Source organism: Lampris incognitus, chromosome 7 (assembly GCF_029633865.1).
Source record: "Lampris incognitus isolate fLamInc1 chromosome 7, fLamInc1.hap2, whole genome shotgun sequence".
In the NCBI taxonomy this organism is placed as follows: Eukaryota; Metazoa; Chordata; class Actinopteri; order Lampriformes; family Lampridae; genus Lampris; species Lampris incognitus.
Window position 1 is genome coordinate 47,141,324 of NC_079217.1, and position 16,545 is coordinate 47,157,868.

The window sequence follows — 16,545 nt, forward strand, 5'->3', positions numbered from 1 at the left end:
AAATTTGATCATTTGGAAAATGGCTACATATGCCGTCATTATTGCTATATAGAATTTGGATCCAGGTTATTCGAGTTAGTATGCAGACCTGTTTGGTGCATTATTTATATATGGATCTGCAAAATGCCTCACATATTGCATCATGCATATTGTTGCTACTTTGAGCACGCTAGCGTTGCACTAGACTACTTGCGTTATGTGTCTGGCATATTGGCTTTTGTGTGTTGTTACTGGTTTTTGCTTTATGCGCATGGGATATTGGTCTTTGTGTGTTGTTGCTGGCATGGTACATTGCTTATAGAGGGGTGGCATGATTGTTTGTCGCCTAGAGCAGCAGAAGTGCATGCGCTGGTCCTGTTCGTGACCATGACCCTGTTTAAGTTGCTAAGGGACGCTCTCTCAGAAATGCATCCGCATTGGTGGACTGGTCTCAGAATGTGTCTTACTCTTCCAGTGACCCTAGCTGCAGCAGAGAGGAGCTTTTCAAAGCTGAAGCTCATCAAATCCTACCTGAAGTCCTCCATGTCACAAGAACATGACTTGGTGGACTCGAGGGCCTACCATCTCATTTCATTGTGCAGTCTTGTATAATGACAATAAAGTTGACCTTGATCTTAAGTATTTGATGAATATCCAAATAATGAGTTTTTGTAGTTGGTCATTTAATGCTTTCTGTCAAGGTAGAATGACAAGGTAGATCTTTTTTTTTGTTTTTGGCGATGGGTAAGGTGCTCATTTTGCAAGGCTCACTGGGATTCAGTGCAGCTACTAGTAACGCCAGGTATTAGAAAGGGAAAGAAAAACTTTAGGATTGCAGCTTTAACCCTGTGACCTCAGTGTCTATTGCCTTTCTATCTCTTTTGCATTGGTGCTATGACAGGACTGCCTCACCTGGTGCCTCGGTGCTTGCTAAAAAAACCTTTTTTCCATACCCACCATTGCACAGTGAAGAACAGCATCCTGTAAATTGCTTTTTTGATCAGTTTTGACATCAGTCTGCTCCTGCAGGAAAATTAGAACAAAAAGCAAGGAGGTTTTTTTTTTCCTTATGAATGAAGTCAACCCCACTCAACCTGGTTTGATATGAGGAATTATCATAATAGCACTACACATACACAACTGGCAGTGACACCTTCAGGTTGATTGTCACCAGCAACCAGAATGAAATAAAGGCTAACCGAGGTCAAAGATTACTCAACATGCAGATCATATTTTGTGAATTATGTAGTTACTGTCATCGATAGTAGTCATCGATAAAATTGTATTTATAATAGTAAAATACTGTTCATATGATTCCAAATTATAAGGAATTATGTGATTTGCTACATCTATCATCTAGACAATATTGTATAATTTTTATAGACCATTGTGCTTCTCAAGGCTAGTTGCTAAAAATGTGAACATAATCTGCTGGTATTGTCATTTCCTCTCTAGATAAAGATGCCTAAAGGCCTGAATGTAAACACAATTGTTCCTATTGTATGTATGACAGCCTCGCTTACTAAGCCCTTCTACCTTTGCACTGCTCCTTCTTATCTCTCTTTTAGGGCAAAGATATCTCATAACATCCACAGGAGCCTTGTATATTCTGGACGTCCTACCTGAGGATGGACTGAATAATTATCGCTGCACCACGCGTCACCGCTACACTGGTGAGACTCGGCAGAGCAACAGTGCCCGTCTCATTGTGTCAGGTCAGTAGTACAAGATCAGAACTGGAACCACTGTAATTGCTAATTACGATGGATGTCCATAAATCTGTCTTGATGTTGGGTGCAGAACAGCTTGCTAACTTCATGGTATATTGATACAAACTATACTACTATAGACGTAGCCTATGTCATACATAGTTGAATGCTGGGTAGGATTTTGCAGAATGGAGAACACCAAAAAATGTGTACATTTCACAGAGTCAGTGACAAGGATAGCTAATGAGTAAACAGGAGTTTAGCATTACTTGATCAAGATGACAGTTTCTGGGTGTCCGGGTGGTGTGGCGATCTATTCTGTTGCCTACCAACACGTGGATCGCTGGTTCGAATCCCCGTGTTACCACCAGCTTGGTCGGGCGTCCCTACAGACACAATTGCCTGTGTCTGCGGGTGGGGAGCTGGATGTGGGTATGTGTCCTGGTCGCTGCACTAGCGCCTCCTCTGGTCAGTTGGGGCGCCATTTCAGGGAGGGAGGGGGAACTGGGGGAAATAGTGTAATCCTCCCACACGCTACGTCCCCCTGGCGAAACTCCTCACTGTCAGGTGAAAAGAAGCAGCTGGTGACTCCACATGTGTCGGAGGAGGCATGTGGCAGTCTGTAGCCCTCCCCGGATCAGCAGAGGGGGTGGAGCAGCAACTGGGACGGCTCAGAAGAGTGGGGTAATTGGCCAAGTACAATTCGGGGAAAAAGGGGGACAGTTTCTTTGCCATACTTTGAAGTTGGGTTTAGTTTTTCTGGCTGTTTTTTATTGTATGAGGAGAAGGATTATTTTCAGATATTAATTATGGATAATTCCTACTAAGAAACTAATACAGAAAAGACATAGTAGCCTGTTGACATGTCATTAGCTCTCATTACTAAAATCCAATGCATTCTTCCCGATCCTAAAAAAACACACCCATTTCTCTATCCCAACCTAATTTTATTTTATTTACTTATTTACTTTGAGTCAAGGCTCACTGTTGTATTGTGCTGCGGAGTCCCAGGGCATTCTCACCTCTGATTCTGATTACTGCCAGATTCTCCCTTTCCCTCCCCAGACCCCACCAATGCCGAGCCAGGCATTCTGGATGGCTTTGACCAGCGTGAGGTGATGATCAATCATCAGGTGGGGCTGCCCTGCAAAGCGTCAGGCTATCCTTTACCCAAGTACCGCTGGCTGAAAGACAACAGCCCGCTGGAGCCAGACAGCCGCTTTCACCAGACCATTACAGGGTTGCTGATCGAGAGCTCCCAGCCCAGCGACTCAGGGACATATGTTTGTGAGGTGTGGAACAGCTATGGCAATGCTGAAGTCATGGGGCGGCTGCTCATCAGACGTGAGTTTTATGTCTTGAGAAGCTTCGAAAGGATTTGTTGAATGATTATATGTCAAAAGAAAATGTCAGTAACCTTTCCAAAAAGTACTGATGTGAGCTGGTGTTGAAAACACAGAATATTTCAAATTAAAAAACGACACGCAATCAATAGACTCAGAACTTTTCTAAATTTTAGCCGTATCCTGTCGCCAATGAGTCTTTGAGTAGGATATGCGAGTTGCACATTTAATAATAAAAAAGTATCGGATCTAAAATTTAAGCAATGATTAAATATAAAATGAGGTACTAGTATTACTTTTTTGAATGCAAGGATGGAAAAAGACAACAATTTCCCTGCCAATTATTCCCTGCCAATTGTGTTCATCTTGCAGTGCAATACTCACACATGACCACAGATTTTTTCAAACTCACGGTTAATGTTATCCAGTCCATGACTTCGCGGCGTGGTTGAATCATAGAAATCACATAAAAAAAACCTAGAAGCAGTGACCCAGTTGGTTTCTATTGGCTTGCGCTGAAGCTGACGTTTTGACTAAATCCAAGTTGGTGATCAGTCTACTCATAGAAGCATTAGCAGGAGTAAAAGCAGGATTAGAAGCATAATACCGAGATTTTATTTCAGCCTTAATGGTTGAGCTCCACCATGTGACTCATAGTACCTATGTAGCATGTACCTATGTTTGAATTCCTCGAGCAATCAGATTACCAGTTGCTCATGTTTTTATGTTGTACGTACACCTTTGAGAAATAACTACTCAGATTATATTTTATTCATTTTTCCATTCAACTTGTTTGAGCTGCAGATGAAGATAGTTTAATGCTAGATGCTAACATTGCTGATGGTAACGCTAACACTGATCAGAAAGTGCTGCACCGTCTATTCAAAGCCACCAGCGCCCACTTCTGGCACTGTTTACAAGATGCTGATCAATGATAAAAAAAAAATTTCAGAGGGGTCCGCGGTGGTGTAGCGGTCTCGTCAGATCCGACTATGGCCGGACTCGACGAAGCAGCAATAATTGGCCACGCTGTCTTCGGGAGGGAGGCGGAGTCGGCTTGTGTTCGTCACATGAATGCGACTCTGTGTGTGTCGGAAAAAGCAGTGGTTCGGCTCGGAGTCGCCTTGTCACGAAAGTGGGGAGGCGTCTCCTTCGAGACTGCCGGCCGGGGAGATGCAGTTGGCAAACGCATGCAGTACGAGGGTAGGTGTTTGAATTAAAATAGGGATCGATTGGCCACTAAATTGGGAGAAAACGGGAAAAATCAGGAATAAATTGCATACTGTAACGTTAGATAAAGCACATTAATATGCCCCCCGATCTACATGTGAAATTTTATCATGAAATTCACTCAACACTATTCCTTCGTGCGAGGTATTATGGTCTATATGGATTTTTTAAAAAAAGATAATTTATGGTGTCTTTATGCTTGCTCGATAATCCAGTTAAGCAAATCACAGAGAAACATTTCAGCACTCATCTAAGGGCCCAGACACGCTGAACCAATTAGCGGCAACGAAGGCCGACTGTTGCGTCGTCTCACGTTGTCTGCCATCTGAGCCAAAAAGTAGCACTTGAACACACCGCAAAGACTACAGCCGATGGCCAACTGGCATGTACATTCTGCATTGATTCGCTAGGCTGAACAGCGAATCAGAGTGATCTCTCTCACTGATGGGCTCTGCCGATTCTGCCAACAGGGGTCCGACTAGTGCCGACGGTGTGGGACACACCACAAAAACTAGGGTCACAGACGCTCACCAACAGCCCGACATTGGCCGACACTCAGGCCTGGTGTGTCAGGGCCCTAGGTGACCTCTTCAGTCTCAGTTGACTGCAGGTATCCCCGCCCTTATAAACAATACAGTGGCATAATGACTGAAAACCACGATCGGTTTCATATGCAAATTACCGAACTGTAACTCTAGTCAATGGTCATGGTTTTCGGCCGTTATGCCACTTAATTGTTTATAAGGGTGGGGATACCTGCAGTCAGTTGAGACTGAAGAGGTCACTTTTAGATGAGTGACAAAACGTTGTGTCCAGATGAACTGATTCAAATTTCTGTGGTAATCAAGGTTATTTCTAGGCAACAGAGGACTGCTTGCTTTTTACAACAAAATCTATGATTGTTTATCTTAATTGTATCTGCTGTATAAACACCAAAAACATTGTAATTATGAAAATTCACAACCTTAGATTATGATGGCAGTGTATGGAGAATTGTCTCTTTTAGCAACCCCCCCCCGCCCCTTTGCAGGTTGAAATGCTTGTTGGCTTCAGTGCTGCTAGAAATGTTGATCCACTGGGTTGAACCATAGTTATTATTCTACTTTTTTTTCGACAGTACTTAGTTGAATCACTCTATTGAAGACATTCATTGTGTAAGCCTTTAATAGAGTTTGACATTATTCTCATCAGTGTAAATGAACACTTTATACCCAGCTAACCCCATTGTTTCCACCTGAGAGCTGAATTCCGCTCTCCTAACGAGTCCAACCAAATAACCTTTTGATTTTACAGAGCCTTTGTTGACCAAGGGTCGGCTTGGCCCTGTATCTCTCATACTCTGTCTTCCCGTCATCCAAAGACTGTTACTTGTTAAAAGCTATTAAAAGGAATGGGCTACCAACTGTTGTGTATTCATTAGTTCTTTGTTTTACTTTTTTCCCCACAGAGCCCTTGAAGGCAGTGGTTAGTCCTCGGAAGGTAAAAGGCAGTGTGGGTAGCAAGGTTTCTCTGTCCTGTAGTGTGAGTGGCTCAGACGATTATGAGCTGTCATGGTATCGAAATGGAGAGCTCATCTACCCTGGTAACAATGTCCGCATCACTGGAATCAACCGAGAAAACCTAGTAATGGAGGGAATGGCCAAGAGTGACGGGGGAGCCTACCAATGTTTTGCCAGAAAGGGCAAAATGTCCACCCAGGACTTTGTACAAGTTATTCTTGAGGGTAAGACAAAAGAGTGGATGTGATACACACACACACACACACACACACACACACACACACACACACACACACACGCTTGCTTGCTTGCTTGCTTGCTTGTAATCCATCGAGTCCGATGATGGTATCCCTCCTCGTTAACGGTGTGTTCTTTGTTGACTGTAGAGTCCAATTCTTGATCCATAAGTTTTATTGCATGTTGGGCATATGAAGTCTGAGTTAGTGGGGGCAGGCATGTTGTGTGCCTCCTTAGTCTTTTCTGTTGTTTTTTCACACTCCTCCCCATTTCCATCTGTGCTATACCTCTGTGGCAGATCTCCTGCCAGTTAGAACTGTTGATGGCAGCTTGCTCCAGTCTCAAGGGGTTGATACAACACTTCTTCAGTGATGCTATTAGCTGGTCTTTGTATCGCTTCTTCTGACCACCTTCGGACCGGCGGCCCAGATGAAGCTGTCCATACAGGATTTGACGTGGCAGGTGTTCTTGAGGCATCCTGATGACATGCCCAAGCCAGCACAGTTGGTATTCAGTGACCGTGGCAGTTTGTCGTAGCAAGAATCTCAGCATGAGGAACATGGTCATACCATGTGATCCCCATGATATACTGCAGACACCGTATGTGGAACTGCTCCAGCAACCTTAGGTGGCAGCTGTATGTGACCCAGGCTTCACAGCTGTATGGGAGAGTTGTGATGCAGACAGCTTTGTAAATTGCAATTTTAGTGTGGAGGAGTTTGTTTTGGAAGACCTTACATCCGAGCTTGCAGAAGGCTACAGAGGCTTGATTGATTCTATTATGAGTTTTGTGATCAGTGTTGCAGCCATCAGAAAGGAAGGTATTTGAAAGGTTTCATATGAAGGTATTTGAAAGATGGAGCAACTGAGAGTGGTTGGTGTTCTATAGTGAAGACAGGCATAGTGGGTGGGGGTTTGGACCTCCTTTGGCATAACACCTCAGTCTTGGTGGTGTTGACTGATAGACCCAGCCTGCTGTAGGCATTCACAACTGTGGCAAGGATGGCTTGAAGGTCTTCTGATGTGTAAGCTACAAGAGCGTAGTCATCAGCATACTGCAGCTCAAGGACCTGTACTGCCGACAACTTGGTGGCTGCCTGGAACCCTTGGATGTTGAAGAGGTTTCCATGTAGCCTTAAGTCTATTGTGATCCCACTACTGTCTTCCAGTTCTTTATGAAAAAGTTTTGTGACACATAGGAGGAAAATGTTGAAGAGTACCGGTGCTAGCACCCACCCCTGCCTCACTCCAGTGCATACATTAAAGGGTGCCGATTCCTGTCCTCCTATGGCCACCCGTGCCACCGTCCCATCATGGGACGGTGGCACTGTGATAGAATGTTCACAAATTTGCTTGGACAGCCAAACTTTCACAGGATTTTCCAAAGTAGCTCTCGATTCACAGTGTCAGAAGCTTTGGAGAGGTCAACAAAAGCCATGAAAAGGTCCTGATGTTATTCGCGGCACTTTTCTTGTCGCTGTCTTACTGTAAAAATAATGTCCACAGTACTCCTGTTCTTCCTAAAACCACACTGTGACTCTGGAGGCAGATGTTCTGTCAAGTGCATCACCATCCTGCATAACATGACCTTTGGTAGGACAGCTAGTAGGGATATGCCACAACTGTTGCCGCAGATGGACCTGTCACCCAGACCTGGTCCCAGACCTGCAGGATGTACTGATAGATCATTCTGGTGCACAAGTATCCTCCTTGTTTTAGGAGTTTTGTAGAGATACCATCACTACCAGGGGACTTACTGTTCTTGAGGGAGTTGATGGCTGCAAGTACTTCTTGAAAAGTTGATGAGTGGTCAAGGTCTGGGATGGGTGGACGAATTGGCAGATCTTCCAGGATGGATTGGTTAGTTGGTGAGTGCTGGTTAATTAGGGCTTCAAAATGTTCAGCCCACCTTGCCAGGATCTGCTTTTGGTCTTTCATGGTTATTAATCTGTCCACTGATTTTAAGGGTGTGATAGAACAGTTCCTATGGTCATATATAGTCTTCATAGAATTGTACAGGTTGTGCATATCATTTCTGTCAACATATGATTGAATCTCGTGAGCTTTTTTTCATCCACCATGTATTTTGCAGTGTGCAGGGTTGTTTGTACCTCCTTACATGCTGTTTGCCACTGCTGCCGAAAGATGGTGGATGCACAGCAGTTGAGAGTAGCCCTGTGTGCCCTACGCATGGTTTCCAGCAGGGATGTGATGGTGTTAGTAGTTCTCGTCGAACCAGGCCTGATGTTTTCTGGCTCTGTGGCCTATAGAGTCGATTGCAGCTTGATGTAGCAATGATATTAGGTAGGTCTGATCCATGGAATTGTCAGAACTCAGAATGGCCTCAAACTTTAGTGCCACCATTCCTACAGAGTGACGGAATTCACTCCGTGCTGGGGCTGACTTCAATTTAGCAAATTTCAGTTGCTTTTTTATGGGTTTCTTGAGACGCTGTGGGGGGCGCACTTTGATGTGAAGCTTGGTCATGCCTGCGCTCTCTTCTTCACCTCTCTTCCACACTCCCTGTTACTTTGAACAGTTGACCCCCTGTATTTAAACACATCCACCTTCATCACCTCTACTCCTTGCATCCTCACCATTCCACTGTCCTCCCTCTCATTCATGCATATGTATTCCGTCTTGCTGCTACTGACTTTCATTCCTCTTCTCTCCAGTGCATACCTCCACCTCTCCAGGTTCTCCTCAACCTGCTCCCTACTCTCGCTACAGATCACAATGTCATCCATGAACATCATAGTCCATGGAGACTCCTGTCTGATCTCCTCCGTCAACGTGTCTATCACCATTGCAAACAAGAAATGGCTCAGAGCCGATCCTTTATGTAATCCCACCTCCACCTTTAACCCATCTGTCATCCCAACCGCACACCTCACCAGGTTCACACTACCCTCATACATGTCCTGCACGACTCCTACATACTTCCCTGCCGACTTCCTCATACAATACCACATCTCCTCTCTCGGCACCCCTGTCATATACTTTCTCTAAATCCACAAAGACACAATATAACTCCTTCTGAGCTTCTCAATACTTGTCCATCAAAATTCTCAAAGAAAACATCTCATCTGTAGTGCTCTATCATGGCATGAAACCATACTGTTGCTCACTAATCATCACCAGTCCTCTTATCCAAGCCTCCACTGCTCTTTCCCATATGCTGTGGCTGATCAACTTTATACCTCTGTAGTTACTACAGCTCTGCACATCACCCTGATTCTCGAAAATCGGTACCAGTGCACTTCTTGTCCACTACTCAGGCATCCTCTCAATTCCCAAGATTGTGTTAAACAATCTAGTTAAAAACTCCACTGCCATCTCTCCTAAACATTTCCATGCCTCCACAGGTATGTCATCTGGGCCAACCGCCTTTCCACTCTTCATCCTCTTCATAGCTGCCCTCACTTCATCCTTGCCAATCCACTGTACTTCCTGATTCCCTATCCCCACATCATCCAATCTTCATTCATCAGCCGTTCAAAGTACTCTTACCCTTTTCAACACACTCCCCTCGCTTGTCAACACATTTCCATCTCTATCCGTGATCACCCTAAGCTTCTGCACATCCTTCTCAGCTCGGTCCTTCTGTCTAGCTAATTGGTACAAGTCCTTTTCTCCTTCCTTAGTGTCCAGTTTGTCAAACATCTCACCATACACCTTTTCCGTTGCCTTCGCCACCTCTCTCTTCGCTGCACACTGCATCTCTCTGTATTCCAGTCTACTTTCTTAATCTCTCTATCCCACTAATTCTTTGCCAACCTCTTCCTGTGTATAGTTTCTCGTACTTCCTCATTGCACCACCAATTTCCTTGTCTTCTTTTCTCTGTTCAGATGACACACCACGTACCTTCCTAGCTGTCCCCCTCACTATATCTGCAGTAGTGTCCCAGCCATTTGGCAACTCTACACTACCATGCAGTGCCTGTCTTAACTACTGACTGAATGCCACACAACAGTCTTCTTTCTTCAAGTTCCACCACTTGATCTTTGGCTCTGCCTCCATTCTCTTCCTCTTCTTGATCTCCAAAGTTATTTTACAAACCACCACCCAATGCTGCCTAGTTACATTCTCCCCTGTCACCACCTTGCAGTCTCCAATCCCTTTCAGATCGCAGCTCCTGCATAAGATATATTCTGCCTGTGTGCACCTTCCTCCATTCTTAATACATCAGTTTGTGCTCCTCTCACTTCTTGAAATATGTTTTCACCACAGCAATTTCCATCCTTATTGCAAAATCCACCACCAACTGTCCTTCCACATTCCTCTCCTTGACACCTTACCTACCCTTCCCCTCCTCGTTACCTTTGTTCCATTCACCAACATGCCCAGTGATGTCCACTCCCATCAACACTCTGTCTTCCTTGGGAACACTCTCTACCACTTCATCCAACTCACTCCAGAATTCTTCTTTCTCTTCCATCTCACACCCAACTTGCAGGGCATATGCGCTGATAACATTTATCATCACACCTTTGATTTCCAGCTTCATAACTCATCACTCTGTCCGACACTGTCTTCATCTCCTACACACTTTTGCATACTCTTCCTTCATTATTACCCCTACACCATTTCTCCTCCTGTCCGCACCATGGTAGAAGAGTCTGAACCCACCTCTGATGCTTCTGGCCTTACTCCCCTTCCACCTGGTCTCTTGCACACACAGTACTCCTACCTTCCTTCTCTCCATCATTTCAGCCAGCTCTATCACTTTGTCAGTCATAGTGCCAACATTCAAATTTCTGACTTACCTCCACACTCCTACCCTTCCTCCTCTCCCCGTTCCTCTGGACATACCTTCCCCCTCTCATTTTCCTTTGCCCAACAGTAGCATAGTATCCACCGGCACCCACCTGGCCAACAGTACCGTGGTGGTTTTAGGTAACTCAGGCCTCAACCGATCTGGTATGGCAATCTGATTTATCCATTCCATCCATCCATCCATTATCCAAGCCGCCTATCCAAAGTTGGTCGGAAATCTGATTTATGATAGGCATATTTGAGGTGGCAAAAAATGCTCTTCCTGATGCAACCCTCCCCATTTATCTGGGCTTGGGACCAGCCCTAAGAATGCACTGGCTTGTGCATCCTTATTGGCTGGGTTAAGGATTCCATCATTGAAGGAACCATGAAGTCTGCTCTTTACCAGAAAATTCTGGAGAATGTCCGGTCATCAGTCTGTCATCTGAAGCGGAAGCGGAATTGGGTTATGCAGCAGGACAGTGATCCAAAACACAAGAATAAGTTCAGTTCAGGTTTTGGATTGGCTTAGTCAAAGTCTTGAGTTGAACCCCATTGAGATGCTGTGGTAGGACCTTAAACAAGGAGTTCATGCTCGAAAACCCTCTAATGTCATCGATTTACAGCAATTTTGCAAAGAAGAGTGGGCCTAAATTCCTCCACAGTGATGTGAAAGATTGATATGTTATTATAGGAAGTGTTTGATTTCAGTTGTTGCTGTTAAAGGTGGCACAAGTTATTAAGTTCAGGGGGGCAGTTACTTTTTCGCATGGTTGCTGTGGGAGTTGGATAACTTTTTTCCTTCAACAAATTAAATGATCATTTAAAAACTGTATTTTTTGTTTATGCGGGTTCTCACTGTTCCTTGTCTTATATTACATTTTGTATGAAGATCTGAAACCATTCAATCTGACAATATGCAAAAATAGAGGCAATCAGGAAGGTGGCAAATACACGACACTACATACATCTTGATATATATATATATATATATATATATATATATATATACTTACTTATACATACATATTCATACATACATACATATAACACGTTTTTGTGTGTGTGTGTGTGTGTGTGTGTGTGTGTGTGTCTGTGTGTGTGTCTGTCTGTCTGTCTGTCTGTCTGTCTGTCTGTCTGTCCATCTGCACATACATACACATACATACATGTGGACTCAAAGCTAAAAGCTACACAATGGCAGCTCGTTGTCTATTTACAAGCAGTGATTTAGCAGGAACATATTAGTGCCTTGAGAATCGATACAGGACTTGTGTGTTTGTGAAAGTCTGTTGTGCGTCAGTGCTGTAGGCTTCCAATATTCGGATCATCCATGATTTCACACACACACACACACACACACACACACACACACACACACACACACACACACACACACACACACACACACACACACACACACAGCAGCTTGGTGGAATAGCTTGCCCTGATGGTGTTGCTCACGCAACTGTCTCCTCAGGCCAGGGAGCTGTAAAAAGAAGATATTGATAATAGATAATCAGATGGAGCAGGCACAGGTCATCAGGAAGCAGCAGGTAGACATGGAAATTGCATGGAAATAGCCCAGAATGTAACTTCACAATACATTAAAAAATGAAATGAGTCTTAATTCTGCAAGCACCAATGCATCTAAGTAACTGACGGTACAAATAATGTATTCTGTTTTATTCTTACAAGCTGCATTACTTATGCAAGGGCCCATATGCCATATTACCAGGAGCTTTTTAATCTCCCATATTCTCAAGTGACACATAGGACTGCATTTTATATCCATATTAACAGTGAGATCAGAGTACAAGGGGAGTTAGGACCCACTCACACCCCAACCCCCAGATTGGGGTTTGGTGTCTTGCTCAAGGACAATATAGCAGGGACTGATTCAAATCATAAGAGATCGAGCCTCTGACCCCCAGTTACAACAACGTCTTCCTCACCATTAGGACACCTTACCACGGGGCGTCCAGGTGGTGTAGCAGTCTATTCCATTGCCAACCAACATGGGTATCTCCGGTGTGAATCCCCATGTTACCTCCGGCTTGGTCAGACGTCCCTAAAGACACAATTGGCCGTGTCTGCAGGTGGGAAGCCGGATGTGGGTATGTGTCCTGGTCGCTGCACTAGCACCTCTGGTCGGTCGGGGTGCCTGTTTGGGGAGGAGGGGAAACTGGGGGAAATAGCATGATCCTCCCACGTGCTACATCCCCCTGGTGAAACTCCTCACTGTCAGGTGAAAAGAAGCAGCTGGCGACTCCACATGTATCGGAGGAGGCATGTGGTAGTCTGCAGCCCTCCCCGGATTGGCAGAGGGGGTGGAGCAGCGACCGGGACGGCTCGGAAAATAAGGTAATTGGCCAAGTACAATTGGAAAACGTGGGAAAAAATCCCCCCAAAAAAGACACCTAACCGCCACTAATAATAAATGAGACAATAAACAGCTTTTCAAGTATACAGTTTTCACCCATTTACTTATTTCCTTTACGTATCCGTTTCCCCCACAGACGGCACGCCAAAGATCCTGTCCTCCTTCAATGAGAAAGTGGTAAACCCAAACGAGCCCGTCTTTCTGATTTGCCATGTCAAGGGCACGCCTCCTCCTAGCTGCACGTGGTCACTCGATGACGACCCCATCACGAAAGACAGCCATCACCACCTGGGCCACTATGAGACCCACGAGGGCCACGTGGTCAGCCAGCTGAACGTCACGCACACCCAGGTGCAAGATGGCGGAGTTTATCGTTGCATGTGCGGCAACTCGGCTGGGGTGGTGTACCACCAGGCTCGAATAAACGTAAGAGGTGCTTGTCAAATCAACTTCTCCAAAACAACAAAATGTGTACCTGTCTGTCTGTCTCTCTGTCTGACTGGCTGGTGTAGCGTTGCAGATCATGGCCTGGTTTTTTTTTTTGGATACAAGATTAGGTGCATGTCTTGGTGGGCTTAGACTTCTCCCCTGCCCTTCTTTTTTCTCTGTAGCCCTCTGACTATCTCTCATCTCTCTAAAATTAACATGCTAAATAGAAAATCTTGCATATTAATTTTGAATTTTCTTTCCATAAAAACTGCACTTGTTTTTTTTTATTCTGTTGTGCTTCACAAGGTATTTTTTTTAACTTTAATATGTATCTGTTCCAACTTTAAAGGGATTTTCTTCCTTTCTTTTTTCCTCTTGTATCTGTTATTTTGACCTATTGCCCCCTCCAGTGACTGTTATTTCTGCAGGATATATTTTCAGGTTAAACCAAATGTCCTTGTTAGCTGCACATGCAAGTATCTGCAAATCCGTTCTGAAATGTGCTGCTTTTTGATTAGCCAGTAGCAAAAATATATCTGTCATGTATGCATCAGCAAATTTATGTTTGCCATGCTTGTGTGCTACCAGGAGAGTGCATGTGTGAGTGTACATGTCTATCCATGTTTGGCTGTAGGTTTATTGGAGCAGGTCTCTCAGCCTTTTACTGTTAGATGTAAGCACTCTCTTTCTATTTAAGGCAGTGTTTCCCAACCCAGTCCTCAAGGACCCCCTATCCTGCAGATTTTCATTGTAACCCTGCATAGGTAGCCTTGCTTGTACTTACTCAACCAGTCATCTCACAGCACTTAATTATGCAAGGTGTGCAAAATCTGACATAATTCATTGCTGATTGGTTGAATAACTACAAATGGGTACCTATTCAGGGTTGCAAAGAAAATCTGCAGGATAGGGGGTCCTTGAGGACTGGGTTGGGAAACACTGATTTAAGGAGACAAGGGGCTCTATTTTACACCCGGCAAAAAGCGGCGGCAAGCACAATGCAAGTGTCTTTGCTCGTTTCAGATTGACGCCATTGTCAGTTTGTCATCCAGCACCTATGTTGTTTGAGGAGCAAATGTACTTGTGTCCATCTGAGCGCCCATGGGCATGTTGGTCTTAAAATGAGGTGTGGTCAGTGCGTTGCTGGCACATTGCTATCTTGAGGCAGTGGAAAGTGATTGCGTGATTGACCAACAAAAACCTGGTCTTAAATCGATGGTGCAGTATTTTACTGTTATGTTAAAGGGCACATTATTAAGATAGTAATATATGCCTACACAGGCGGGTGCACACAACACACAGTATATAAAAAAAAAAACACGTCAAAGTCAGACTAACCATTGTGCTCATGCATGCTTTCACTTCGTGCACAAGCATATGCGCTTCCTCTACAGAGGAGCGTTCTTTCCTACTACTTGGCAAATGCGCCATTATAATAGCATTCCACCAAAGTGCAAGCGCACCTTGCCTTTAAAGGGAGTGGGAGATGACACTCTGATTGGTTTATTTCATGTTACGTCCAAACACACCTATGATTAATTAAGAGGCTAAGTACAACCCCCTTGAACCATACATTTTACTTGGCGCTCAGATTATCCACCTTATTAATTATCATGATAATTACATTAAAGGTAATTATCCACCTAAGTGGATTTGGACACACCCTGTGCACTTGCGCCATGCACTTTAGACCATGCTCTTAGATAATTAAAATGTAGCCCAAGTAAGTTGTAAAGTATTTCTGCCTGTAATGTAGTACTAAGAGCTAGGTTTTAAGTATTGATAATAAAGGCCAATCTACAAAGGTGTGATTTTCAATACTCTGTCTCAGCATATGGTCAGCGCTATTTGTAGTTATATTTCACAGCCCTCTACCCAGAGGTAAACCCAAGGTGCTGTAGTAAAATAAACACCAGAAGTGTAAAACAGCAGCTCCTTTGTTTATTGTTTTATGGCACATATGTACGAGGTCTGTGTAGACCATCAAGTGGGGCAAAACACTACCTTTTTTATTTGCATATCAAATGTTTTACTGCTAACATCCCATAGCTTAGCAAGACATGCTCATGGAAATCTCCTCAGATCAGTGTTTTAGAAGAAGTTGTTTTATTTTTATCAATGGAATAGAATGTCTTAACTACAAAACAAGAAACAAGCAAAATATTGCTGCTCTGATGAGTTAATGTTAAAAGTCCACATGAAATGTGATGAAAGAGAGCCCTTTCTCCCTGTCTGTCATATTTCAGGTCGGGCCAGCATTCGACCAATGAAAAACATCACAGCAATTGCTGGACGGGATGCTTTTGTACATTGCCGTGTGATTGGCTACCCTTACTACTCCATAAAGTGGTACAAGAACTCGGCACTGCTCCCCTTCAACCATAGGCAGCGAGCTTTTGAGAACAACGGGACACTTAAGCTGTCCAATGTGCAGCAGATTGATGCTGGAGAATATAACTGCAAGGTGATGGTCCAGCCCAACAAGATGGACATCCAGAGTGTCCATGTTCAAGTCAGAGGTAATTTAAGTATTTCTTTATGTTTGGTGAGGTAGAAAACTGATGTATGGAATTAAAAGTCAGTCAAATGCTAAATTCTACTGTCATAATTAATGCATTTAGTCTAAGAAACAGAAGGCTCAATATTTAAATCCTTATTTTTTTTAACCCGTGCTGTCGGGTCCGCAGTGGTGTAACGGTCTAAGCATTGGCTTTGTGTCGATGCAGTTGCCCACTGGGGACCGGGGTTCACGCCCTGGTCTCATCAGATCCGGCTATGGCCAGACGCGATGAAGCAGCAATAATTGGCAAGGCTGTCTTCGGGAGAGGGGCGGAGTCGGCTTGTGTTCATCACATGAATGCGTCTCTGTGTGTGTTGGAAAAAGCAGTGGTTCGGCCTGGATTCGCCTTGTCACGAAAGTGGCGAGGCGTCTCCTTCGAGACTGCCAGCCGGACAGATGCGGTTGGCGAACGCATGCAGT

The 16,545-nt window shown here is 44.3% G+C and overlaps 1 protein-coding gene across 5 annotated transcripts in view; it reads left to right on the plus strand.

Annotated features, from left to right (window-relative positions):
- dscamb (Down syndrome cell adhesion molecule b) overlaps positions 1-16,545 on the plus strand; it is a 270,710-nt gene that overhangs the window by 147,339 nt on the left and 106,826 nt on the right. For all 5 annotated transcript variants that reach the window (XM_056283107.1, XM_056283106.1, XM_056283111.1 and 2 more), the window contains 5 exons: positions 1,548-1,694; positions 2,754-3,032; positions 5,709-5,984; positions 13,273-13,569; positions 15,812-16,084. In XM_056283107.1, the coding sequence (XP_056139082.1) occupies positions 1,548-1,694; positions 2,754-3,032; positions 5,709-5,984; positions 13,273-13,569; positions 15,812-16,084 (1,272 nt within the window). The remainder of the gene's footprint in view (positions 1-1,547; positions 1,695-2,753; positions 3,033-5,708; positions 5,985-13,272; positions 13,570-15,811; positions 16,085-16,545) is intronic.